General features: G+C 40.6%; 1 protein-coding gene across 1 annotated transcript in view; it reads left to right on the top strand.

The window, feature by feature from the left end:
- Positions 1-23,069, top strand: part of epha7 (eph receptor A7) — a 205,492-nt gene extending 182,423 nt beyond the window's left edge. Inside the window, exons 12-17 of the mRNA XM_061927748.2 lie at positions 274-335; positions 401-610; positions 4,793-4,942; positions 6,405-6,598; positions 12,496-12,651; positions 16,553-23,069. Of these exons, the coding sequence (XP_061783732.2) occupies positions 274-335; positions 401-610; positions 4,793-4,942; positions 6,405-6,598; positions 12,496-12,651; positions 16,553-16,667 (887 nt within the window). The 3' untranslated portion in view covers positions 16,668-23,069. The remainder of the gene's footprint in view (positions 1-273; positions 336-400; positions 611-4,792; positions 4,943-6,404; positions 6,599-12,495; positions 12,652-16,552) is intronic.
- The last annotated feature ends 3,113 nt before the right edge of the window (positions 23,070-26,182 follow it).

Consider the following 26,182-nt stretch of genomic DNA (forward strand, 5'->3'; position numbering starts at 1 on the left):
TGTGTTATGATGTAAAGGAGGGGTGGTTGTAATGTATAAGTATGTGTCAATGAGAGGGCATTTTATGACTTTTCTTAATTTGATCATATGCTATAGTATCATTTATTGTTTAACCTTTATTTCAGGGTTTTTGTCTGGATTTTTGTTATATATGTTCTGTCACTCTTTGTTATAATAAACCTACTATAAAAGTTATTGACGAGTGATAACTTTGTAAGGGGGTAAAGTGATTATATACTTAATCTTACTCTTTGATTCTATACTTGCCTCCAGGAAAACCAGTGATGATTGTTACAGAATTCATGGAGAATGGCTCATTAGATGCCTTCCTAAGAGTGAGTATCATGAGTATCAAAATGTTCAGACGAAAAGCATTGCTTACTTTTCTTCTTCTGCACAGATGCATGATGGTAAATTCACCATCATTCAGTTGGTTGGCATGCTGAGGGGCATAGCAGCAGGAATGAGATATCTTGTCGACATGGGCTATGTTCATCAAGATCTTGCAGCTCGGAACGTCCTCGTCAACAGCAACCTTGTATGTAAAGTATCTGACTTCGGCTTGTCCCGGGTATTAAATGAAGATCCTGAAACCGTCTACTCGACAACGGTAAGTTAATTGTTGCACTTCTTTTCTTTCTTTTTTTTCTTTAACATGAGCTTACTCGCTAATTGTGAAAAACGTCTATGTTGTAAGCCTCTGTGTGCCATGAGAACATTTGATTACCGTATTTTTCGGACTGTAAGGGGCACTTAAAATTATTTTATTTTCTCAAAACTCGACAGTGCACCTTATAACCCGGAATAATTTTGGTTGTGCTTACCGACCTCAAAGTTATTTTATTTGGTACATGGTGAAATGAGAAGTGTGACCAGTAGATGGCAGTCACACATAAGAGATACGTGCAGACTGCAAAATGAGGGCAGTCACACATAAAATATATGTGTAGACTGCAATATGATGGCAGTCACACATAAGAGATACGTGTAGACTGCAAAATGACTCAAGTAAACAACACCAACATTATAATGTGTTCCATTAAAAATATAGAACATTACACACGACGCTCAAAACTCTATTAAAATGTTTTAGTATGACTTTGGTAAGCTATGAAGCCGCACCGCTTGATAGATTGTACTGTGCTTCAACATACGAGTATTATTATGGTGTGTGTATAAGGTAAGACATATTATCTGCCGTTTTGTTTCGCAATATTATGAAAAAGCAACTTTTCTTACCTTCTGGTACCTGCTGATCTGTATTTGGGATCTGCATAAGTCCTGAAAATGTGCGCGCATCTGCCTTTGTAGTCCATGCCGACACCGTAGTGGATAAACTTCTTATTTTTCTCTATCTTCTTGTTATGGGACATTCATCCTCCGCTGTTGCAATTTCTAATATAAAGTAGTGTAAAGTTCTTACTTATATCTGTCAGTAAACTCGCCATGAAAGGGCTAAAACATACCGGTATAGTGAGTTTACATTATTAAGGCACTTTAATTATAATTAGGGATGGCGTGGCGCAGTGGGAGAGTAGCCGTGCGCAACCCGAGGGTCCCCGGTTCAATCCCCACCTAGTACCAACCTCGTCATGTCCGTTGTGTCCTGAGCAAGACACTTCACCCTTGCTCCTGATGGGTGCTGGTTAGCGCCTTGCATGGCAGCTCCCTCCATCAGTGTGTGTGAATGTGTGTGTGAATGGGTAAATGTGGAAGTAGTGTCAAAGCGCTTTGAGTACCTTGAAGGTAGAAAAGCGCTATACAAGTACAACCCATTTTAGTTGTTAGAGAGCGGGCGGTTTTTCACTGGACACATTTCCATCGTTGTTGTTGCACTAGTGAGCCACGGATGAGGAGATGCTGCTTCGTTGTTGATTTAAGTAAAGTCTAAATGTTATTAAAACAGTTAGCTCCATCTTTTGACACTTCTTCCACTCCCAACCTTGCATGCTACACCGCTACAACAAAGATGACGGAGAAAAGACGCTGCCGAAGGTGAGCCACGTAAATAAGACCGCCCACAAAACGGCGCATCCTGACAGAAAGCGGCTGGAAGATGATCTGTAAACAATAATCTATGCAACATTTTGACCAAAGAACCACCATTACATGTTATGTGGACCACAAGGAAGTGTTTTACATTTAGAAAAAAAGCCAATATGACCCCTTTAATGCTCTGTATAATCCGGTGCGGCTTTTGTATGAAAATAAACCTGACTAGACCCGCTCATCGGCAATGCGCCTTATAATCCTGTGCGCCCTATGGTCCGGAAAATACGGTACATGTTTTCACCCCTTCGTAGTTCAGATCCTTCGCCACACCGCTACCCCTCCTCCACTGTTGTAGTTTCTGTTTATGTAGTTCAGTTTGTATCCTTCCAGGTCAAATCAATTTATTTTGTAGCGTCAATTCATATTTCTAAGATAGTGACCACTTTGAAAGGTTTGTTGAATTGTACCAAAAAGGCTTCATGCTCCTCTGGTTTACATAAACAGAAGAGGCGTCCTTCTGAGACACCCAATCAGATCATTTAATGAGCATTGAGAGGCTGACCCATCATCCCTTCAACCTCTTCTGATATACTGGCAGCACTAATACATCTGTTTTCTAAACACAACCTTTAGATATGACACTGAGCATATGGACTCATTTTATTTGTTCTTTTCTGAGTGGAACATCTCCTGTCAAACTGCATTCTGGTTTTGGTCAATATGCTGCAACTACAGAAGTCGAACCAATGACTACTGACTGCATCGGAAGTAAACAAGCTACAGCAATACCTTAGTTGCATTGATCATATTATGAAAAATTCCTGCCAATAAGGAGAGGACTTAAAGGGGTGCCTTGAGGAACGCCTCAGTTATGTAAATCATAAGTTTGGCCCCCAGTGTTCTAAGTTTGCTAGTGATGTGTATTTCTGGCCTTGTCACCCCCTCCTGGACAGAAGGGCAACAGGGCAGTGCGGCTGGATCAAAAGAGAGGTCGGAGACGCTTTGCTGGACAAAAAGTTGCTTTATTACAAGCGAGCGTCATTAAACAGGTCTGTAGTACCTGGAGGAGCTAAGGTCAAAAATGAAGGACTCCTAACCTGGAGAAGCCAAACCATCAGTTTTATATTCCTTCTTTCTCTGTCTGGGTGTGTGCTAGGTCAGGACAGCACAACCTGACTATGTAAGGAGATAATCATGTGTAGTAACTGGGAAGACAACGGATGTATACCATAACTTGTAGGTTGATGTTTAAGATAAACATGGAATCTCTCCTCCAGGATAGAGCTATAACTTTTGCATTCCGAAGCCTGGTTGTATTGCTTCTTCTCGTGAGAGAGCTAATTCCAGTCCACATGCGAATGTCCAACTAAGGCTCCTTCTCAACCATTATTTACTTAAACCTGGTGGTTCGCTTTCTCCAAGTTGAATATAAAAATTCACCATATGTAGAATATAAGTTAATTAATTCGGTAACACTTTAGTATGGGGAACATATTAACCATTAATTAGTTGCTTATTTACATGCAAATTAGTAACATATTGGCTCTTAATTAGTCATTATTAAGTACTTATTAAGGCCTATTCTGCATGGCCTTATTATACAACCAGTAAGCCGAGTCTTCCCTCAATAACTCAGAATTATTGTTTATTACGGCGTGGCGAAGTTGGGAGAGTGGCCGTGCCAGCAATCTGAGGGTTACTGGTTCAATCCCCACCTTCTATCATCTTAGTCACATCCATTGTGTCCTTGAGCAAGACACTTCACCCTTGCTCCTGATGGGCCTGGTTAGCGCCGTGCAGGGCAGCTCCCGCCATCAGTGTGTGAATGTGTGTGTGTGAATGGGTGAATGTGGGAATAGTGTCAAAGCGCTTTGAGTTCCTTAAAAAAAGGTAGAAAAGCGCTGTACCAGTACAACCCATTTACCATTTTTTACCATTTTATTAGTAACCCTAACCCTTATATGTTCCCCTAGTGTCCAAATAACTCTAAATTAAGTCATTGTTACTTAGAATATATTCCCCATACTAAAGTGTTACCATTAATTCACTTCACTGGCAAGATTAAATTGTCAATGCAAGGATCTAACAATGCGTTTACAGTGGTCCAAGTTCCTCTATACAACAGGAGCACTCTTGTGTTTTTAGGAATGTGCTGCAAAAATGTTTGTCTCCCAAGTTTTGAACTGAACTCAGGTTCTGGTCCCTTCCGTAGTTCGCACTCAAGTAGGTTCACCAGTTCGAATAGTCCTGATTGAGAGTCTTCAATTAACTTAACACATATTTTTGGGATACGGTAAGAAGCTGGGGTACCCAGGGAAAAAAACACCATGTACTGTGAATATTTATAATAAATGGTGATTTTTGTTTTATTCATTTATTTTGGCAATCCTTTTATAGCCGAGAACATCTTTATGCTGAAGGACTTTTCACATCCTCAGAGTTCTTTTCAATTTTGCCAAGAAATTTCAGTGACGAGAGAGAGCGATAACATCTAATTTTACACAGCTGCTACTTATTCACCCCCGATACCCTGTAAGACTGTTGAAATGGCTAGTTGGGCCCAATTTGGATATTTTCCTGTTCACTTAATTTTGCTGCCAGCTGCTTGGACAGTAATGGCTCTGTAAAGAGTTATTTTGAGGGGACAATACATTTACACTGTTATACAAACTTTTCACTGACCTTTGCTATGTCATTTCTTCAGTGTCGTGCCATGAAGAGATGTAATGAATATTTGCATACATTTGAGGGGTGTATCCACTTTTGTAAAGTATTGTATATCTTACATTTTTCTAACCAGGGTGGAAAAATACCAGTCCGATGGACTGCACCAGAAGCTGTCCAGTTCCGTAAATTCACTTCTGCAAGTGATGTTTGGAGTTATGGCGTTGTCATGTGGGAGGTCATGTCCTATGGGGAATGGCCATACTGGGACATGTCCAATCAAGATGTAAGTAATAAGGGTGTAACGGTACACAAAAATCTTGGTTCGGTACGTACCTCGGTTTAGAGGTCACGGTTCGGTTCATTTTCGGTACAGTAAGAAAACAACAAAATATGAATTTTCTGGTTATTTATTTACCAAATTTGTAAACAATGGCTTCATCCTTTTAACATTGGGAACACTATAATAATTCTGCCCAAAAATAGAAACAACTCTGTGTGTGATGGATGTGAGCTACCACTAGGCTGATCAGTGCAACAGCAGGCAGTCATGAATGCTAAGGATAATAATAACATACTGTACATTTACACACAGGGTCGATTGCCAGGGTTAATGTGGTCAACATATATAAAATAAAAACTAAATAAGATAAGGCTCAGAATTAGTTTTGTTAATTTGTTGCTCAGATTAAATAAAATGACAAAACCTTTCTTCTACATATAAAAAATGCAACATTAAACAGTTTCAAGTCAACTCAGCCTCAGATTAACTTTTCTTTTCCCCCCCAGCCTTTAACCCTGGTGACTTTCACTCAATCTTCATGATTTTGCCAGAAAAATCAGTTTATCCACATTTTCTGCAGAAAGAGCAGACCTGTTACAATGTCTAACTAAGTTCAAAAGGCAGCATCAGTGTGATGGTATGGGGGTGTATTAGTGCCCAAGGCATGGGTAACTTACACATCTGTGAAGGTACCATTAATGCTGAAAGGTACATACAGGTTTTGGAGCAACATATGTTGCCATCGAAGCAACATCTTTTTCATAGACGCCCCTGCTTATTTCAGCAAGACAATGCCAAGCCACATTCTGCACATGTTTCAACAGCGTGGCTTCGTAGTAAGAGTGCGGATACTAGACTGGCCTGCCTGTAGTCCAGACCTGTCTCCCATTGAAAATGTGTAGCGCATTATGAAGCCTAAAATACCACAACTGTTGAACAATTTAAGCTGTACATCAAGCAAGAATGGGAAAGAATTTCACGTGAAAAGCTAAAAAAATTGGTCTCCTCAGTTCCCAAACGTTTACAGAGTGTTGTTGAAAGGAAAGGCCATGTAACACAGTGGTAAAAATGCCCCTGTGCCAACTTTTTTGCAATGTGTTGCTGCCATTAAATTCTAAGTTAATGATTATTTGCAAAAAAAAAAAAAAGTTTGTCAGTTCAAACATTAAATATATTGTATTTGCAGTCTATTCAATTGAATATAAGTTGAAAAGGATTTGCAAATCATTGTATTCTTTTTTTATGTACGATTTACTGTTGTACTGTTACACCTCTTTGGAAACGCAGTGCTTTATCATGATGCTAAATGTAGTGTTTAATAAGAAGTGTCTCCATTTATACAGGACAGTTAATGTTGTATTCTGTTTCACCACTCCATTTTTGTAGTTAAGGTATATGCAAAGTGTAACTCTTGCTTAACTTGAATTAGCATAAAATGTCTGTGTAATTCGTTTCCAACATCCAGGTAAATAAAGCTCTCCAGGAGGGCTACCGTCTTCCAGCGCCTATGGACTGTCCCGCAGGCCTTCATCAGCTTATGTTGGATTGCTGGCAGAAAGATAGGGGAGATCGTCCCAAATTTGATCAGATAGTCAGCATTCTGGACAAAATGATTCGAAACCCAAACACACTGAAAACGCCAGTTGGAACCTGTACCAGGTGAGAAAATAAATGTGCTGGAATTCAGTGGATTATTATTTTCTGTTGTATTAATAGGTTTTGGCAGTGTATGATACATAATTCACTTTTAATGGTGATATGTGTCCTCAGAGCCTTTTAATGACCACCAAATTGGTGCAAAATCTATCTTCAGCGATCTATCTTGGGTATTCATATTTTCCTCCAAAAATGTGACTGTGATGTTTTTCAGAGTTGTATGTGAATCGTTTTTAAGAGCACATCCAATGGGGATTCCCTCAAATAAGCAGACATCATATGTGACTTTTTCCATCTCAAAGAAGGCAGATTGAAAAATAAATACTGTTGAGATTGCATAGTTTAGTGAGGTCCTCTGATCGGCCCCTAACAGAAAGCGTTTCAGCAGCTGCGGGAGCCGGCCTGCATTCGAAGGGCTAGGGTTGCACGTCCGTGTTTGGATCACTTTGACCAATTATATAGACAAAATGTCGACTGTTACAATCATGCTTTAGCCGTCGAAGATGTTTGGTAGTGTAACACGTGACATTTCTACATCAATTATTTTACTATTCTGTACAGTGTTAGTGTCCAAGTTAATAGCGGCTTTGGCTTTGACACAGGAAGTAAAATAATCATAAAACAGTTTTGTACATGTGAACAAGTGGAAGGATCATTCCCCATTAATTGTGGAGAGCAGTAAAGAGAGGTCTCCTGACCGAACAAAGTGGTGGAAGCTACTTACACCTACGGGTCGAGGCGGCGAGCATGTCAAATATTCAGCAAATCCTACCATGGCTGGTGGTGGGGTTGTCCCGATACCAATATTTTGGTACCGGTACCAAAATGTATTTCGATACTTTTATAAATAAAGGGGGCCACAAAAAATGGCATTATTGGCTTTATTTTAACAAAAAATCCTACGGTACATTAAACATGTGTTTATTATTGCAATTTTTGTCCCGATGTAGATACTGATCTCTTATCAGGCTGCAGTGCCCTCTGCTGGTTGTTCAGGGGAGTGTGTAAGTCACATTTATTTGTGAATCTAGTTTGTGCGAGGAATGTCTCATCGACACAAAAGCAAAAAAGCGATCCACATATGCAAATTCAATACAAATACAAAATCAATCAAACATCAAATCTCAAAAATATATTTACAAATACACGTTTATTTATACAAATTCTTGATTTATTTGTATGTCACATTTTTATATTTATAAATGTTATTTGTATAAATTGTATTATACAAATTATTTATTTATTTGTATATCACATTAGTATTTGTATTTGTATATTTATTAATATATGCATATGTATTAATGTCATTTTCATATATATAAGTTGATGTGAGACAATTCTACTTCCGTAAGGATTAGTGATTTAGAAGTAGCTGAAACATTGCAGACTGCGTATGGATTTTAGCTGCTAGCTAGCTAATTATGTCTTAAAGCACCTCTTCCTGAGGATGTTTCAGTGTTATAGCATCACCTTAATTGTTAGTTTTTAAGCCAAAATACGTCCGTTCTCCCTTTTCTGTCTACACAGTGTCTGCTTGTAAGTACTCCGTGACTGTGCGATGCCGAACATGCTCCTCTGCTCGGAAAACCAGCAATGTCGTGACGATGCGCCGTCATGCCCATAAAATATATATATATATATATATATATATATATATATATATATATATATATATATATATATATATATATATATATATATATATATGGGGAACCAGTACTTTTCAAACAGAGGATAGTACCGTTTTTGATTCATTAGTACCGCAATACTATACTGGTATCGGTATACTGTACAACCCTAGCTGGTGGTATACTTAGATCAGTGTTTTTCAACCTTTTTTGAGCCAAGGCACATTTTTTGCGTTGAAAAAATCCGGAGGCACACCACCAGCAGAAATCATTAAAATATGAAACTCAGTTGACAGTAAAAAGTTGTTGTCGCAATTGTTGGATATGACTTTAAAGCCCTGACTTATTTTGAGTTTTTTGCTGTTTTCCTGTGTGCAGTGTTTTAGTTCTTGTTTTGCGCTCCTGTTTTGGTGTCTTTTTCTCTTTTTTCGGTATTTTCCTGTAGAAGTTTAATGTTTTCCTTTGAGCGATATTGACCGCATGTGCTTTGTTTTATCAATTTTTATCCTTCTTTGTGGGGACATTGTCGATTGTCGTGTCATGTTCGGATGCACATTGTGGACGCCGTCTTTGCTCCACAGTAAGTCTTTGCTGTCGTCCAGTATTTTGTTTTTGTTTACTTTTGTAGCCAGTTCAGTTTTAGTTTTGTTCTGCATAGCCTTCCCTAAGTTTCAATGCCTTTTCTTAGGGGCACTTACCTTTTGTTTTGTTTTTTGGTTTAAGCATTAGACACCCTATAGCAGACTATAATTACTGATTTGCAAAAATATTTTTTACCCCTAATAGGTGAAATTAGATAATCCCCCACGGCACACCAGACTGTATCTTACGGCACACTAGTGTGCCGCGGCACACTGGTTGAAAAACACTGACTTAGATGACCTCAACTCAGGGTATAATCGGGCACTGGAAGGAATACGTAGAAGCGCTCTCTATCCCACTGACACACCTTGCATGGAGGAAGCAAAGTCGACAATCACTGTAGCTGAGATAGTTTAACTCCTCAGTGGCGAAGCTGTGGTGGGGGCTTCGGTGTTGAAAATTCCTTAAGGCTTTGGATTGTGGGACTGTTTTGGTTCACACACCTCTTCAGGACCTCTGGATTGGCGCCACGACAACCGTTAGTCAAACCTCAGCTACAGGATAGGCAATGTTTTTTTCATCCTGGTCGTGGAATTGTAAGAGGGCATTGTAGTTTTCTCAACCAGTCCACATGTGCTCAGGAGACTTGGAAAAGGCATTCGACCGTGCGTCTTGCAATGTCCTGTGAGGAGTCATCCGGGAGTATGGAATTTGTGTACAATAGTTCGGATTGCTGACCGCACAAACCTGGCCCCTGCTTCGGGGGAGCCTGTTCTCAATGAAAGTGAAACCTGTGAAATAGGGCAGCCTAGGCGAAGCTGCCCTTTTTCACAGGTTAATTATGCTCTGCTGTAAAACAGTTCAATCAATCAATCAAAATGTATATTTATGGGATGAAGAAGAAACTTTGGGAAGGCGCCGCAGATTTGGGGACCGGCGGCAATAGATGCCGTGTGGGTACAATTATTGAATTGGTACATTAATAAATATTGCGAGAGTCCAGTTGATCGGGATGCCAACATTAGGTTGTAGGCACTTATTCTGTTATTTGGCTATTTTACATTCAAGCTAGCTTAGCGGTTAGCATGGCTTCTTGTCTCCTCATACTCTCTTTAGCTATTTTTACATTCCTCCAGTGAGAGAAATGTATTTTATTACTCAGGAACTACAGTGTACTGGGCATGCACTGACTTTAGCCGCACTCAGGACTCAGTTCTCAGGACGACATATTGCATTAATGACGTGTTTGTGCATGTGTCTTGTCGCTCTCAATTGTGCGGAACAGGGCTAGAATGTGTCATCAACATGCAATATTATGACAGGGCAATAAAATTAAAATTTCTATCGGAGGCCAAATTGAATTTGGAAAAACACCAAACCATGGAGAATGTCATGGACAATAAACAAAACTGCATTTTACTGATGGCCTTTTGAATATGGATATATCCCATAATAAGATCCTGAGGCATAGTTGTGCGCCGTTGGGAGAGTGGCCGTGCCAGCAACCTGAGGGTTCCTGGTTCAATCCCCACCTTATACCAACCTTGTCACGTCCGTTGTGTCCTTGAGCAAGACACTTCACCCTTGCTCCTGATGGGTCGTGGTTAGGGCCTTGCATGCCAGCTCCCGCCAACAGTGTGTGAATGGGTGAATGTGGAAATAGTGTCAAAGCGCTTTGAGTACCTTGAAGGTAGAAAAGCGCAATACAAGTATAACCCATTTACCATTTACCATTCATCCACGACCATTAACTCATGTTACAGCATGATAATGCACAGCCCCCTGTTGCAAGGTTCCGCACACAATTCTATTTCTTGCGTGGCTAGTATACTTACTGAAAAATGTCACCCATTGAGTATGTGGAGCCCATCAACATCCAGAGCTGGGTGGTGGCAGTAGTGGGGCAGTACAAGTACCTGGGAGTCCACTTGAACAGCAGACTGGACTGGAAAGACAACAGCAAAGCTGTATACAAGAAGGGCATGAGCAGACTCTTTTTCCTGAGGAAGCTTAGGTCCTTTAATGTGTGCAGCAAGCTGTTGGAGATCTTTTTCAGTCTGTTGTGGCCAGTGCCCTGTACTTTGCAGTAGTGTTTTGGGGGAGCAGCAACAGCAAAATGGACTTAAACCGATTGACAAACTGATCCGGAAAGCCGGCCAAACTATTGGCACACAGTTGGAGGCGTTTGTGTCCGTGAGGGACAGGAGGACACTGGACAAACTGCTCGCCATCATGGACATCCTGCCCACCCACTCCACCAGACAATTGAGGGACAGCGGAGCTCATACTTTAACAGGCTCCTTCAGCTTCGTTCCCACAGCGCTCGATTAAAGAACTCCTTCATTCCGCACTCCATCCAGCTGTATAATCACTCGCCATACAGCAATTGATGATATCTGTCTATTGCCTGACCACTTCTATGTTAGATACCTCTCTTTGTTTATAATGTATATTTTCTGCTGGATCTACTCTTTTTTTTTATGCTGCCCTTTTTTTGCTGCAGCTGTTACATATACTGTAATATTGTACATGGTAATTGGGATTTGTTATATATTGTATATATTATATAATAATATAATAAAATATAATAATATAGTCCATCCATCCATCCATTTTCTACCGCTTATTCCCTTTGGGGTCGCGGGGGGCGCTGGAGCCTATCTCAGCTACAATCGGGCGGAAGGCGGTGTACACCCTGGACAAGTCGCCACCTCATCGCAGGGCCAACACAGATAGACAGACAACATTCACACTCACATTCACACACTAAGGATCATTTAGTGTTGCCAATCAACCTATCCCCAGGTGCATGTCTTTGAAGGTGGGAGGAAGCCGGAGTACCCGGAGGGAACCCACGCAGTCACGGGGAGAACATGCAAACTCCACACAGAAAGATCCCGAGCCCGGGATTGAACCCCAGACTACTCAGGACCTTCGTATTGTGAGGCAGATGCACTAACCCCTCTTCCACCGTGCTGCCTAATAATATAGTATATCAGTATATTCTATATACTGTATATATAATATGTAAATATTACATATATGTTATATTTTATATTGCTACTATGGTACATTTTTTGTCTACTTTATACCTTGTTTTTGCCCTCTTTTTGTGCCCTTGTGTGCATTATCCTTTCCATCCTTATCCTTTCCATCATTTGTAACTGAGCTACTGTGTAGAACCATTTCCCTTGTGGATCATTAAAGTTTGTCTAAGTCTAAGTTTGGGATGCTCTGGATCAGCACACATATTATATGGGGCAAATGGTGGTCACACCAGACACTGACTGGTTTTCTGTCCCACGCAGATCTCCAATACAGCAAAAATGCACATTTTGAAGTGATCTTTTATTTTGGGAATTCTCCCAAGCTTTAGTCTAAGATTGAACATGCACTCCATGATCCCACACAGCGGCTGATCAAACCTATAAAATAAATGGTTCACATTGTGCACCAACTGTTAGCACCCCATAAAAATCGTAATATCATCCAACATTATTGGGGTAAACTATAACATTGATGGTAAATGTAAAACACCTCATTCAAATGATTTTAATAGTTTTGTCTATATTGTTTTACTTCTGTTTGTGAAAAATGATGTCCAGATGTCAGATGCCATTTTCTTATACTTAAACAGAAATTCCCTTTTTTCACAATATCCGTCAACACCTTATTGTTCTCATCCCACAGACCAATTACACCACTGCTGGATCAGAGCACACTCAATTTTGGGGCTCTTCACTCAGTGGAAAAGTGGCTGGAAGCCATCAAGATGGAACAATACCAAAATAACTTTACAGCAGCTGGCTACAGCTCCCTGAAATCTGTGGCCAGGATGTCAATTGAGTAAGTAGAAATCATTAAAAAGCACCAGAAACATCTCACCTGCACCACCTTTATTTAACCAGGAAACAAATCCCATTGAGAATAAAAACCTCTTTTTCAAGGGAGTCCTGGCCAAGAGGCAGCAAAGTTACACATAAAATGACATTCACATTACACATTAAAATGACAGGAAGGATATCAAGTAAAACAGTTACATATAACTGAGGCTGCTTCAAATGCTCTCAGTTTAGATTCAAAAATATTTAAGGACAACAATACAATCAGTTTCCAGTCTCTTTGAAACATGTACTAAGCACAAGGACCTGCAAAGACAAAAGCTTTTTTCCCCAGCTCAGTGCGAGCAAAAGGGACAGAGAGCAACAGCTGATCGTTGGATTTCAGTGCATAAGAGTCCTTACTTCTTTGTGTAATCTATGTACAAATGTAAACAGGCAATGGTCCCAGAAGAGCCATGTAAATACAAGTGTACCAATGACACTGTCTCCTAGTGGACAGAGAAGGCCATCCCACCCGAGAGTACAAGTCACAGTGGTGTGTCATGGCTCTGCATTTTCCTGTCAGGTCATGATACAAAGCAAGCTGCAAGACCAACTGTCAAGTTTATTGACTAGGGTTGTTAACAATAAACCAATGCGACCAGATATCCGGTTCGAGAAGTGTCCGGTCCGGCTACACCGAATACAGCCTCCTCAATCGATAAAGTTTAGTCGTGAACCCTTAGGTTAATGGGGTGTAAACACATTAACCGGTTATCGTGCCCAACTGAAAATCAGTTGACGTTTTTTGTCTTAAAAACGACACGAGAGCCCGCGTTGTCTGTGAAAAGAGTCACGCTTGTTATATAACTGGAGACGAGAATAGACATATATATACATGGATGGACGCGCGAGACTAGCAATCAGTAAACAGTTTATCTCTAGAACAACAAGAGTCATGGCTGCCCGCCAAATATAAATCCACAGATACGTAACGTCAACACAGCGGACTGTGCTGTGGCGTCTGTAAATACAAACCCCGATTCCTTATGAGTTGGGAAATTGTGTTAGATGTAAATATAAACGGAATACAATGATTTGCAAATCATTTTCAACCCATATTCAGTTGAATATGCTACAAAGACAACATATTTGATGTTCAAACTGATAAACTTTTTTTTTTTGCAAATAATCATTAACTTTAGAATTTGATGCCAGCAACACGTGACAAAGAAGTTGGAAAAGGTGGCAATAAATACTGATAAAGTTGAGGAATGCTCGTCAAACACTTATTTGGAACATCCCACAGGTGAACAGGCAAATTGGGAACAGGTGGGTGCCATGATTGGGTATAAAAGTAGATTGCATGAAATGCTCAGTCATTCACAAACAAGGATGGGGCGAGGGTCACCACTTTGTCAACAAATGCGTGAGCAAATTGTTGAACAGTTTCTCAACCAGCTATTGCAAGGAATGTAGGGAGTTCACCATCTACGGTTCAGTGAATCTGGAGAAATCACTGCACGTAAGCAGCTAAGCCCGTGACCTTCGATCCCTCAGGCTGTCCTGCATCAACAAGCGACATCAGTGTGTAAAGGATATCACCACATGGGCTCAGGAACACTTCAGAAACCCACTGTCAGTAACTACAGTTAGTCGCTACATCTGTAAGTGCAAGTTAAAACTCTCCTATGAAAGGCGAAAACCGTTTATCAACAACACCCAGAAACGCTGTCGGTTTTGCTAGGACTGAGCTCATCTAAGATGGACTGATACAAAGTGGAAAAGTGTTCTGTGGTCTGACGAGTCCACATTTCAAATTGTTTTTGGATACTGTGGACGCCGTGTCCTCCGGACCAAAGAGGAAAAGAACCATCCGGATTGTTATAGGCGCAAAGTTGAAAAGCCAGCATCTGTGATGGTATGGGGGTGCATTAGTGCCCAAGACATGGGTAACTTACACATCTGTGAAGGCGCCATTAATGCTGAAAGGTACATACAGGTTTTGGAGCAACTTATGTTGCCATCCAAGCAACGTTACCATGGACGCCCCTGCTTATTTCAGCAAGACAATGCCAAGCCACGTGTTACATCAACGTGGCTTCACGGTGTTTGTATTGTAACATCCTAAGTAATGGAGGCCCAGACAGATTCCCAGTTTGTCTTTCTTTATTTCACAACATGCAACGTTCTTGTACAATGGCAGCTTTACTTTGACTTTTCAACTCTACAACGGGTTACTGTTATTCTCATGGCATTCAATTGATTAGTTGTCTTAGAAGACTTTTTGCCTCTATCCGAGTAGTTTTCATCACTTCAGGCTCATAGACTTAGCTTAGACAGATCTAGTCTGAGCGTTTTGTGTCTTAGTCTTAACTATTTAAATCAATCAATCAAAGTTGACTTATATAGCCCTTAATCACAAATTTCTCAAAGGCCTGCACAATCCTCAACGACATCCTCGGCTCAGATGCCACATCAGAGCAAGACAAAACTCAACCCAATGGAAACTTGGGAAGGGACCGCAGATGTGGGGTGACCGGTGCAATGGATGCCGAGTGGATACGGTTAATAATGTGAGAGTCCAGTCCATAGTGGGGCCAGCAGGGGAACATCTTGCATGTAGACACGTTGCGGCGCAGATACGTCACCGACTGATGCATAAGGAGTGGTCGACCCCGCGTCCAGACTTCATCTGAGAGTCCAGGCCATTGGGAAGCCAGCAGGGGATCATCTTGAATGGAGACAAGTCAGCAGCGCAGAGACGTCATCAACTGATGCAAAGAGGAGTGGTCCATCCTGGGTCCCGAATTTGAACAGCTAGCGCCACCTCTGTGGAGCTTGATCCGTGGTCACCTGATAACCTCTTCATGCAGGAGAGGGGGGCAGAGCAGAAAAGAGAGACAGCAGATCAACTGGTCAAAAAAGGGGTCTATTTAAAGGCTAGAGTATACAAATTGGTAGATACAACCTTAGAGTGAATATAAATTTAAAACTTTTCGTTCATTTTTTCTGAAATATTACAGTGAGATACTGAAAATATGTGAAGTACATGTACATTGCATACTGTGTGCATTGTATGTATATTCGAAAAAAACGAAAACCATAAGAATATACTGAAATAACATTTTAATCCCTACTAAATTCCCAAATAATATACTGGCCCATTAAAATTCATGGATTGATTTGTCAACTCAGTTATACGTGTAATCTGACTTCGTTGACGTCCAACATAGTAGGAGCCTTAGAGCAGTTTTTGTTCAGGTTTTTTATACACTGCAGCAAGTATTTTTTCCCCCCAGTTGGTAGGTGTGTCAGTAACTTTACATACATTCTTAAATTGTACTATGGTTCAAAATCAAACAATCAAAGTTTATTTATCATAAATGCCTCAAAGGGCTGCACAAACCACAACATCCTCGGCTCAGATCCCACATCAGGGCAAGACAAAACTCAACCCAATGGGAACAATGAGAAACCTTGGAAGGGACCGCCGGTGCAATGGATGCCGAGTGATTATGGTTAATAATGTGAGGCTCCAGTCCATAGGGGGGCCAGCAGGGATCCTCTTGTATGCAGACAAATAATCGAGTAGTTTAGCTGTGACCATAAGAGTATTGAAAACATCAAAACGTTTACTACAGCTGGAAAGGAGTTCTCAGGGGATAAAATATACTGTAGCTGACAATGTTCGTAATAATAAAGTTATTAAAAACTCTTGACAGAGATGACAGAAACTGAGGACACAACTTTGACAGGCGTAGTTTTGTTTTTTTCCACAATGAATGATGCCTCAACATTGTCTTATTTTCTTATGGGAGACACCTGTGTCATTTCCAATTAAACCAACAAAGTAACTTGAAGTCAAAATTTGCCAGTGCTATCAATAACTTCTGCACGGACTGATATTGTTTCTTGTGTTCCAGTGATGTCAGGAGCTTGGGTATTACACTGGTGGGCCATCAGAAAAAGATCATGAGCAGCATACAGACGATGAGATCGCAGATGCTGCGTCTTCACAATGCAGGTGTCCAAGTCTGATGGAAGCAAAACAACTTGTATAGAGTTGAAGAAATGGAATATCGTGCCAGCCTCACGTACTTTCGGTGTGCCTGCAGTGGGAACATTTTTTTGTCTCCAATGAGACATTGCGGACTTGAAGGAGATGACAATTGAGAAGCAACAATGGACGAGGCAAATCGGATTTCTTTCTTTTTTCTTTTTTTTTCAATGAGCTAATGAACACATCAAATGGTGTGTTAAGAATTAAGTGTTTAAACTTAAAGTCACACCCTATTGGCGATGGTTTTCCTTTGAAAACGGTTTGTTTTCTTCAACTTGGAAACAGGGTATACTCAGTAGCTGCCAAAAATGGAGAAAACGTACTTTCAGGGTGGGTTAGGCTACGGGATAGAATTAAAATCTTTTTTTAACTTGGACTTGGGAACAGGGTATACTCAGTCTTATCCAAATATGGAGAAAGTGTGTTTTCTTTTGACCTGTGGAAACTATTTCAACCTCCTGTACTTGTTGGAAGAACACTTTTCTGAAACCGTTATTTTCAATTCCTTTATGTGCTACACTGATAGGCCTTGTCAACACGGGAACACTTGTGGGCTTTAGTTTGATGGGTTGAAAACAAGGTTGGATCCATACACGTCGACGTCGGATCAATAATTTGTTATGTCCAGACAGAAATAGATCAAAGGGTGAAATTGATGTAGTACATATGCCATGCCTACATGTGGCGCTCTAAGCCAGGGGTGTCCAAACTAAGGCTTTCATCCTAAATCTGGCCTGTGGTATGTCTTGAAACAGTTTTTAATAATATTCAAGTTAATATAAGTTGCTTACTTCTTCTGGTTACAGTCACTTAAGTTAGCCAAAGGCCATCTATTATTTAAATGAAGCTATTCAAACAACATTTCATGACCATTGTGCAAACAAATAAAAAAACAACACATTTACATAAATATACCTCTTTTTTAGCTTTAGTGGTGCTATACTGTTAATGGCGTTGCACAGGGCAAATTTTATAAAGTAATGATCGGACATTGCTTTAGTGTACGGGAGTACCATCACTTTGGAGGTGGTGACATCCAGGACAAGGACTAGGTCTATCATATTACCATTGCGATGCGTGGGTTCATTTATTATTTGTGTAAGACACATCCATCCCTCCATCCATTGTCTACCACTTGTCCCTCTCGGGGTCACGGGGGGGAGCTGTAGCCTATCCCAGCTGCATTCGGGCAGAAGGTGGGGTACACCCTGGACAAGTCACCACCTCATCGCAGGACCAACACAGATAGACAGACTACGTTCACACTCGCATTCACACACTAGGGCAGGGGTCGGCAACCCAAAATGTTGAAGGAGCCATATTGGACCAAAAGTACAAAAACAAATCTGTCTGGAGCCGCAAAAATTAAAAGCCATATTACATACAGATAGTGTGTCTTGAGATATAAATTGAATTAAGAGGACTTAAAGGAAACTAAATGACCTCAAATATAGCTACAAATGAGGCATAATGATGCAATATGTACATATAGCTAGCCTAAATAGCATGTTAGCATCGATTAGCTTGCAGTCGTGCAGTGACTAAATATGTCTGATTAGCACTCCACACAAGTCAATAACATCAACAAAACTCACCTTTCATGCACAACGTTAAAAGTTTGGTGGACAAAATGAGACAGAAAAAGAGGTGGCATAAAACACGTCCTAGAAAGTCGGAGAAAGTTATACATGTAAATAAACTACGGTGAGTTCAAGGACCGCCAAAATTAGTAGGACAAAACGGCGCTCGCCAAATACTCGAATCAGTGAAGCATGTTTAATATAAACAGCTAGTGTGCTTTGTAACAATTAGGGAGGCTTGTGTCATGTTTGTCCTCCTACATAAAACAAAAATAAAACAAAAAATAAAATGTTTTCCCCTCATCTTTTTCCATTTTTCATACATTTTTTAAAAAGCTCCAGAGATCCACGAGGGCAGCGCTAAAGATGTGGCTCTAGAGCCGCAAGTTGCCGACCCCTGCACTAGGGCCATCTGATGCGCCACGCACGGGGAAATATTCATATGGATATTAAAATTCTCCATTGTAATTATATTATCTGCGTGCGTCAGAAGATCAGCGACAAACTCTGACATTTCACTGATAAAGTCCGAATAGGTACCGGGGGGGCGATATATAGTTGAAATGTACCACACAATCTCACCTGTCCACTGAATTATGTGGAAATTATAAAAATTGTCCAAGCCCATCCATCCATCCATCCATCCATTTTTTTACGGCTTGTCCCTCTGGGATAGGTTACAGCTCTGGTTGCGGGGGGAGAGCTGTAACCTATCCCAGCTGCATTCGGCGGCAGGCGGGGTACACCCTGGACAAGTCGCCACCTCATCACAGGGCCAACACAGATAGACAGACAACATTCACACACTAGGGCCATCTGAAGCGCCACGCACCGAGGGTCTGACGGGGAAATATTCATATGATATTAAAATCCATCCATCCATCCATTTTCTACCGCTTATTCCCTTTGAGGTCGCGGGGGGCGCTGGAGCCTATCTCAGCTACAATCGGGCGGAAGGCGGGGTACACCCTGGACAAGTCGCCACCTCATTGCAGAATATTAAAATCCCTCATTGTAATTATATTAACTGCGTGCATCACGCGATCAGGGACAAACTCTGAAATTTCACTGATAGAGTCCGAATACGACCGGGGGGGCGATAGATAGTTGAAAATGTACCACACAATCTCCCCTGTCCACTGAATTATGTGGAAATTGTAAAAATCGCCCAAGCACCATACCCAATTCCAAATCACACCCATCTAAAATCTACTACAAAGCATGATGGGTAAAATGCAAAACACTCTCTTCACAGTTCGCCATGTTTGGCGCATTTTAGCTTTGTTTGATGATTCTGATTGATAACACGACATAAAGGAGGTCGTCTGCGAAGTAAACAAGGTTGAACTTTTACATACTCTTAATATTTCATGTTTTATTGTTCTTACTTCATATTGTAGTCATCACAGTCTGATGGGGGTTGTTAGCAACAGTTAAAAGTTATGTTTTGTTGTTCAGTTTGTTAGCTATAGCCTGCTTTGATTAATGCTGCAGCCAACTGAAATGTCTCTGATCCGATAATATCGTAAATCCTACATCTTTTATTTATGTACAAATGATCGTAATTACGTTACGATCCTTGCTCTGCTGCTTAGCAAGAAAATGTGTCTTGTTTGTGCGTGTGTGAGCGCTCTTGGGGCTCCGTATGACAGCATATTGGCCATTTCCATTTATATCGCAGTTTGTACTGTATTTTTGCATGTTTGACAAACTTCTCACTTCAATTTGATATAAAATTAATATCAAACTTAAACTTAATCGATCACGTGTAAAAACCACAGTATAAACTTTATCAGCACACAGACATATACTCTCACAGTTCACACTGATTTGGAAAGATATTCATAAAAAACAGGTTTTATATTGACACTTGAAATATAAAATATTGTGACTTTCTTCTGATTTATTTAGACTTTTACATAACACTACACTTATACATTTACACAGTAGATCAGGGATTCTCAAACTGTGGTACATGTCTCACTAGTGGTACGTGGGCTTCATCCACTGTTACGTCAAAGAATCACCTAATTAAATATTCAAACACAGTGTTACTGTTCAAACCGTGTGTAATGTTACAGTTGCCAATAACATTCAATATACATGTTAAATAAAACCTCTGGATTGTTATTGATTAATATATACTACTGCATTTTAATGGTGGTACTTGGAGATCCAAGTGTTTTCTGCGGTTGTACTTAGTAAAAAAAAGTTTTAGAACAACTGCAGTAGATAAGATAAATATCAAATGTTTAGCCCAATGTGACCCAAGAGTCAAAATGTTTGGACACCCCTGCTCTAACAGACATAAGAAGAAAAAGTGTATGTGTATAAAGTCCGTCATCTTCTGCTACAAAATAAGATGATGGCGAACGCACATAAGAAAACTGTGTCTTGTCTGGACTGACGATAAAACGGAATTACTTCTGCAAAGAGTACAAACAAAGCTCTGTTAAACCCCATTATTGTTCTTCTTGTTACTGCCTGTTTGCGGGCAGGTCTGTGATGGTGACATCGCGGCGATGTTGTTGTTCTCCAATAGTAGTAGTTTTCTTGTCCACATGACAACGAAAAGCCAAAACGAAACAACACTTATGCCGTCCCTCACTTAAAAACGTCCCCGTGTGGACAGGGCCGAAATAAACTTTTCTATACCTTTTTTTACTCTTTGCCAATGTAGCAATACTGTTAAAGTTTTAACACGGGAAGTATTTGCTGGGTCAGTGCACTGCTGAAAAGCTATATTGAAGCCCCTATAACTTGTTTTGATAGAAATATCCCGACATGTTGCACAGTTTCGGGGGCATTCTTCAGCTGCAAATACATCTTCCGTATTTTTGGGACCATAAGGCGCATCGAATTATAAGGCGCACTGTCGACAAATGGGTCTATTCGAGTCAATTTTCATACGAAAGGCGGACCAGATTATAAAGCGCATTAAAGGGGTAATATTATGATTTTTTTTTCTACATTTAAAACACTTCCTTGTGGTCTACTAACATGTAATGGTGGTTCTTTGCTCAAAATGTTGCATAGATTATGTTTTACAGACCATATTTAATCCACTTATGGACCGTCTCTTCGGGGCGGTCTTAATACGTGGCTCCACTTTGACGCCGTCTTTTCCCCGTCATCTTTTGTTGTAGTTTTTAGCGCTTCCATAGTGAGTCTACTGACAGATATAAGTTACAACTGTACACAACTTATATTAGAAATGGCGAAAGGAGGGAACAAACTCACCACAACAAAAGGATAGAGAAAAAGAAGAAGAAGAATGAGCTTATTGACTACAATGGCGAATGCACGCACATTTTTGGGACTTATGCAGATCCCAAATACACATCAGCAAGAACCAATAGCTAAGAAAGGTTGGTTTGGTTTTGCTGAATAGGCCAAAACAAAGCGCCAAATAATGTCTCCTAATAGGTGCCATTATGGGGTCCTTACACACACCATAATAATACCCATACGTTGAAGCACAGTATGTCTGACTACAGTAGCCGTAAAGCACCGCGTTCCATCAAGCAGGCGGCTTCAAAGCTTACCAAAGTCGTACTAAAACTTTTTGACAGATTTTTGAGCGCTTCGTGTAATGTTCTATATTTTCAATCAAACATCAAAGTCTTGCTTGCTTACCGGTATTTGCTAGCGTCCTTTATTGAACAGGCGTCATCACGTATCTCCTATGTGTAACTGCTATCTACTGGTCACACTTATCATTACACCACAACCAGAATAAGCACAATCAGAATGAATACATACTGTATATAAGGCGCACAAAGTATTAAGACGCACTGTCAATGTTTGAGAAAATGAAGGTGTTTTAAGTGTGCCTTATAGTCCGAAAAAAAATACGGTAATTGAAAATGAAAAAAGATTAAGTGTTTGACTAATTGCCAGTGCGAACGCTTTTTTAAATTATTTTATTTTAGGCTGAGCTTAGCAATTATTTTTATTTTTTTTCTTTGGAGTATGATGTTTCGTTATCTGAAACTGCACTGCTGAAATCAAGTTCAAGGACATATTTTATGCTGAAGTGCGAGTGTGCGAAAAAGAGATGAACTAAACAAAGCAATAATTACCAGGTAGAAAAGGGTCTCTTCACTTGAGATTTCCAAGGTGCTAGTCATGTGTGCTGGGAGGAGAAAGCCTCTTTTGAAGCACTATTTAAACACTAAAAAGTGGATATTTAGCGGTGGTCACATCGCATTCACCAGCATTGCTGCCTGAAGATCAAAAGGACAATTTGAGTTGCTGGACCAAAAATTGGGCAAAGACAGATTGTGATGCTAAATTGCCCTCTGTGTTTTCTCATCTGCTCTGTGTATTCTATACTGATCAAAACGAATGGCAAATCCATTTTATTTGAATGGCAGAGACAATTTCTTTGTATAGCCAATTTAATCATGACAATTTATACCTCAAACCTCTAAAACTTTGCCACCCAAAAGAGTTTACGGAGCAGAATTATTTAAACATGATAAGGAAATTCCGCTATTTCAATGTTTGTGTATTTTTCCCCACCCAAAGAAACATGTTTACATTGGTTTACTATGGTTAAAGCACCGCTCATCAGAAATGACCTTCTGGCTCTCTTTTTGCACTAAGTTTGTGTGAAGTGTTTTAAAAATCTGCCTAGTGTTAATAAATTGTAAAGGCAGGGGAACCAAAAATGTAATTAAGCCTGTCCGTGGGACAGTGGGACTTGAACTTTGAAAGGAAATGCATTGTACTTTATTTACTAGTATTGATCATTGTTTATTGGACCTATGATCCTAAATAAACAAGTGAGAAAAACAACATCAGAAACATTGTTCCCATATACTCATTGCACTGGCGTTGACAATGCAATGTCTTGCTGGTGTGGTAAATTATACCGTGTACCATTTTATTTCATGATTGTGAACTAGCATGTATTTGTATTTGGTCACAAAATCATTTAGAGGATTATTATCCTATTAAGGAAATATGCCCTTAGATAGCTTCGGGCGCAGATGTCCATCACAAGCTCACTAGACAGCGGTGGCTCTTGTTCTCAGGAAATTGGAGTCTTAAAGGATAGCAGCAGTTGGATTTTAGGGGGAAGTGTAAAGACATTAGCAACATCTGGTAAGAAGCCCTCACAAGTAGGAGTAGAGCATAGAGGTCGGAGGTCATCCGACTCAAACCGATCAGAGGAAATAGATTGACTGGTCAATTGGGCTTTGTCCAGACTGGCCGGCTCCAAGGCTAGAGTTACGAAGAGTGGGGGTCTTTGTGTAAGGGGTATTCAGGCACAGTGGTCCGAGAGGACAGCAGAAGAGTAATCAGGCCCATCCTTTCTCTCCTGGAAGCTGCAGTTCCAGTCTGAGGCTCGCTGAAACAAATAAAGCTTTTTGTTCGAAGATTCCTTGTTGGCATCTTCTTGGCTCATCACCCACCACACAGTCACTCTGTCCTGGGACACTTGCTAATTGCTAAACAGCTATCGAAAGAGACACCATATGTTTCTGTATGATATTACGGGCCGGGTCACTATGATATTTGCTACACTAACTAGCAGTGGGAATGCTCGTAACCTAAATTATTGCATGCAACCTATTATTGCATAATTAGCCGAGAGACAGTTGATATTCCCAAAAACTTGTGAGGTACAACCTTATGTAAGTATTCACAGCGTTTTCTTTTTTGCAGCTTTGGCTACACTTACAGTCTCAAGTCTCGACTCGGCACACCTCTCTTTAGGCATTTTCGCCCATTGCCCTTTACAGGGGTGGAGTGGCCCAGATGGTAGAGCAGCTTTGTCAGCAACTTAAGGGTTCCTGGTTCAAATTCAGCTTCTGCCATCCAAGTTATGGCCTTGCACAGCAGCTTCCGCTATCAGTATGTACGCGTGAAAAGGTGAATGTGACATATGATGTAAAGCAATTTGGGTATGGCGCAGGTATAGTAAAGCGCTATACAAATACAGATCATTACCATTTACAACACTTCAAATGGCCACTCAAGAACAGAGTTTTCCTGAAGCCACTCCTTCAAAATCTTGGCTGTTTGGACCTTCAAAATCTTGGCTGTTTGGATCGTTGTCATGCTGAAAGATGAACCGTCACCCCATTCTAAGGGCATCAGCGCTCTGGAGCAGATGTGCATCCAGGAAGTGCCTGTGCATTGCTACATTCATCTTATCATCAACCCTGATTAGTCTATCAGTTCCTGCCGTGTTTTACTAGTGTGTGCTTTTCCAAATCATATCCAATCAACTGAAATCGAGTTGTAGAAACAGAATGATCAGTCAAAACGGGATGCACCGGAGTTTGTGATTTTGAGCTTCTTGGCAAATGCTGTGATTTACTTATGTACATGTGATTTCTTTAGTTTTTTTTTGTTTTTACTATTGTTTTCAATACATTTTTAAACATTAAAAGAAAAAAGTTTCATGCAATTCGTGTGGTGGTCTCCAGGGCTTTGGTGTTGTCCAGGAAGCTTTTCCTAGAAGAGAGGCTCATTAAGTAGGTGTCAGTTGTCTCAGCTTGTGTAGTGACTGCTCTACGGATGTTCAGGGGGGGCGATGCCGGAGAGGGTGTGGAGACAGTGGACAGGGGTTCTTTTGGTGCACCTGGTCACTATCCTGCAAGTCTCATTAATGAGGGGTCTAGCTTCTCTGCGTGGCATGACCTGCTCCACACTGGGCAGATATATTCTGCAGCAGAAAAGCACAAATCCGAGCTTTATTCCGTCCCAGATTACGTCAAGCTCCAGTTGGCCTCTCTGTTCTTGAGATGGAAGCTGAAGATTTGCCATGATTGTTTAACAAGCAGATGAATCACACTTATGAATTTGCATTAATCATGATTAATCACAGGTTGAAATTCACACAAAAAAATACCCCAATATTAGGAAACAAATGCAATTTTGCTGTCAGAATGTCATACAAGTACGTATATATTTGCTTAAATCTAACAATTTTGTCTAAAGTCCAGTCTATTTTGAGCAGTCAGAGTCTCCTAACTCATTTGTGCGCTGATGTATGCATTGACCTGATCACTGCCTGTATAACAACACACACCTTTTGGGTAACCATCCACGGTTAAGGTAAAGGAGCTTGTATGGTCAAAATAAATTGTGTGATCAATCTTCATATATGCATAAAATTCACATGATGTGATAGTTTTTTGTGATTAATATATGTATATATAACACACCGGAGCGATCAGTCGACTGATCCAGGAAGCCAAAGCCAGCAAAGGAAATCTGACTGTTGTCTGATTGGATTTTGGCCAATGCCTAAGGGTCAATACCATCCCTCGCGCTCTCATCCACACAGCATTAGAATGCTACCAAATCCCTCAGCCCATCAAGGCAATCATCACCAGCTACTTCAGTGGAATCCAGTTAAGTTCAAGACAGCAAACTGTACAACTCAGTGACATAGTCTGGAGAAGGGCATCGTATCTGACTGCACAATCTCCCTCATCTTATTCGTCATGGGAATTAACCTCCTAATAACAGTTGCGGAGAAAGAAGCCGGGGGCCCAAAAATGGCATCAGATAACCCACAATAAGAGGTTACATGTACAACGTTACCATGACGGCCACAACCCTTGTGGAGGCAAGGTGGGCGCTGACTGTTCTGGACCACACCATAAATCCAGGAGCATGGTGATCAGGGACAGGAAACAGACCAACAGGTTCAAGCTGCATGTGCAAGGAGAAGTGATTATATCAGTAGAGAAGAACCCAATCAAGTGCCTTGGAAAGTGGTTCAGTGACAGGAACAACATTGTTCGAACAGAGGAATGGCTAAGAAGGATCAAATAATCGGGACTTCCGGGTAAGTTTACAGTATGGCTTTATCAACATGGACTGCTGCCAAGACACATGTGGATGCTGACAAGCATAGGAAGAGTGGAGAGGAAGATCAATAAGAATCTCCG

The sequence above is a fragment of the Nerophis lumbriciformis genome, linkage group LG34 (genome assembly GCF_033978685.3).
Source record: "Nerophis lumbriciformis linkage group LG34, RoL_Nlum_v2.1, whole genome shotgun sequence".
Classification (NCBI taxonomy): Eukaryota; Metazoa; Chordata; class Actinopteri; order Syngnathiformes; family Syngnathidae; genus Nerophis; species Nerophis lumbriciformis.